The sequence below is a fragment of the Apteryx rowi genome, unplaced genomic scaffold (assembly GCF_003343035.1).
Source record: "Apteryx rowi isolate R43461 unplaced genomic scaffold, aptRow1 scaffold_225, whole genome shotgun sequence".
Classification (NCBI taxonomy): Eukaryota; Metazoa; Chordata; class Aves; order Apterygiformes; family Apterygidae; genus Apteryx; species Apteryx rowi.
This window is the reverse complement of record NW_020448586.1, coordinates 766232-768883: the sequence shown is the minus strand read 5'-3', so window position 1 is coordinate 768883 and position 2652 is coordinate 766232. Positions and strand designations below refer to the sequence as shown.

Below are 2652 nucleotides of genomic sequence, written 5' to 3'. Positions count from 1 at the left end.
GCCGTCATGGCGGTGCGGGGGCGGCCCTGCCCTACAGCGCTCTGGCGGCGCAGCGCCGCGGCCAYGTCGCCGGGCAGTGTGGGCCTGTGGCAGCGGCCGCTGCCGAGCCCCCCCGGCCATGGCCTGAGGCGGCCCCTGGGCCCCAGCAGCCCTCGGGGCCTGTCGGGAGAGGCGGTCGCGGGGTGCGAGGCTGCCTCCCCCCGCCCCCGAGGCGCCTGCTTTACAGCGCCTGCTGTGTGTCCTGGAGCGGTGCTCGTCCCGCACCGCTTCCCTCTGAAAGTGCTGCGTCTCCACCTCACCTCGCTGGCTTGCGAGCGGCCTTGGTCTCCCTTGAGCACCGAGGCACTCGTGTGCAATGTGCTGGACAAAGAGCAGGCGTTGCTCAGAGCATCAGCTTTCCTTCGGCTCACAAACATCTCCGTTCCCTCCGTGTGCCTTTCTCTGCAGTAGATGCGCTTCTACCTGCAGCAGGAAACAAGGGGAGCGCTTTTATTCTCCCACTTTTCCGAGCGCAGGCGGAGTGCTTTGGATGATGGGCTTGGCGAGGGGGCAGAGAGACCACAGACTGGGAGCAGTAAGTGGGACTAGACCCAAGTGGGGAGGTCCCGGTGCTGAAGCAAAGTGCATTGAGTGAGCTGGGCCTGGGCTGTTGGTATTTTAGCTTCTGTGGGGGGGAAACTCCTGGCAGAGTCCCGGCATGGTGACTACAGAGGGGAAGCAGCAGAGGAGCCTCTGGGCGCAGGGCCCTGGGTGAGCGTGTGAGAAGAGCCCCACCAGGGAAGGGAGAGCACGAGCTGCTGGGCAAAAGAGACCAACCAGAGGCAGGGAGAGGCAGATGGGACCATCGCCAGGAAGAGTTGTCCCCACGGGGTCAGTCTGAGGGGCTCATGCCCAGCCAAACCCCACACCCTCTACGACACCCCCTTCCAGGGCAGCTAAGCCACGTTGGCCCTGGGAAACAGCTGCCTCTGGAGGGGGGATTTGGCTTGGTGCTCCCAGGACTGGACACGCTTGGGGTCTTCTGCTCCACTCCAGGCACAGTCTGAAGGGCTATGACTGTTTTACAGCCTCAGTGGATAAAACATCATCAAAGAACAGAACTGAAGGCTCTTCTGAACCTAGAATTAACATACCACCTGTTCTGAGGGCGGGAGCGTGTCTCTAGAGACAGCAGATAATTCATGCCAAGCGCTTTTAGCTCTTGCCTTCGTTACTGGTGCTGGCGCCTTTAAATACTCCTCAGCGGCGAGGTTCAGCTCTGCGGTGTGTGGGAGGACGTGGAAGCAAGGCTGAGCAGCAGGCGGGGAGGGGGGATGTGTCAGATCCTGTCTTCCGTGCTGCGTGTGCACTGGTGTCACCGCCCTGCCTGGGTCCGCAGCGGGTAAAGGCCCCATGCTGTGGGAAATGAGTTTTGGGCTTCGGCCAAGGATGAAACCGCAGTCGACTCCGCTGCATGCACAGGGGCTGCGATCCCCTGCGCCCCGAGCGCTCGCAGCCCTCCAGTCTCCCTGGGGTTGTCTGGGCAGGGAGCACCTGGGCATCGGTGCACGAAGAGAAAAGGAGAAAGGAGGTCCCAAGGGGTAAAATGAAGCGACGAAGCAGGCACGGTCTCTGGCCCTCCGTGCGTGCTCTCGCACAGCGAGCCGGCGAGGATCCAGCTCTGTCCTGTTCCCTTCCTTGGAAGCTGTCTGTAAACAAAGGTTTCTCTTCAGTGCCAGCTGGAAGTCCGGGGAGGGGACAAGCACACTGGGCCGATGGACAGAAAATCTCCTGCTGTTTCCCCCATCTTATCTGCCTGCAGCATGGAAGAACAGCTGCTGTCATCTCCAGCGAGACATTTGGGCAGCAGAGGGTCATTCTAGCCCTCAGGATCGCAGGCTCAGGCTCACTTGGGTAGGCAGCTGTTGGTCCAGCGAGCCTTCAAGACATTTAAATTGCCAAATGCTTCACCGTGTCCCTATGTGAATTAAATAGGAGTGAGAGAAGACTTGGTCATGCTGGAGACCTGTGAACTATGAGCCTTTCAGGGGGATGGGGACAGGAATGGTGTGGAGACATCTCCAGAGTGCAATGGGAATCCATGAAATCCAAATCTGCTGGAGCCGAGGAAGGGGGTCTGCACCCCTGCCCAATTTCTCCTGAGATGGTCGCCTCAGGACTTGCTCACACCCCGCTCTGATGCCTGGGGGTCAGCCCCAAAAGCTGAACGGTTTGAGCTGCTGCCTGAGACATCCCAGTGCTCCCAGCGCAGCAGCTGGCTGGGAAGGGGAGCGGGGAGGAGAAGGGGACCTGCAGGCTGGACAGCCGTCTGCTTTGCAGGACACCCACCCACGTGAGGGCACGGGGGCTCTGCTCTGTGCCCAGAGGTGGCTGCTGGTTGGGTGCCCCACGTGTCCCTTATCCCAGCAGGACACATCCTTTAGCATGGTGACAGCCGCAGCCGGCCCGGCCTCAGCCCAGGACACTCAGTGTGGACCCTACGGGCCAGGCGGGGCAGCGGCGAGCCGGTGCCACGCAGGGTGCTGGGGGGAGCCGGCGGCCCCCCGGGGCAGTGTGCTGGCGTGGGGCGGGGGGGGGCCTGGCCCGGCCCTCCGGGGCCCCCGGGTCGCCCCGGGGCTCAGGGACAGGGCGCGGTCCAGGGGGCGGGGCTAG

At 62.7% G+C, this 2652-nt stretch overlaps 1 protein-coding gene across 1 annotated transcript in view; it reads right to left on the bottom strand.

The window, feature by feature from the left end:
- Positions 1-1131, bottom strand: part of DNAJA3 (DnaJ heat shock protein family (Hsp40) member A3) — a 15562-nt gene extending 14431 nt beyond the window's left edge. Inside the window, exons 1-2 of the mRNA XM_026065228.1 lie at positions 1066-1131; positions 300-381 (exon numbers count right to left, since the gene is read on the bottom strand). Of these exons, the coding sequence (XP_025921013.1) occupies positions 300-381; positions 1066-1131 (148 nt within the window). The remainder of the gene's footprint in view (positions 1-299; positions 382-1065) is intronic.
- Between the last annotated feature and the right edge of the window lie 1521 nt (positions 1132-2652).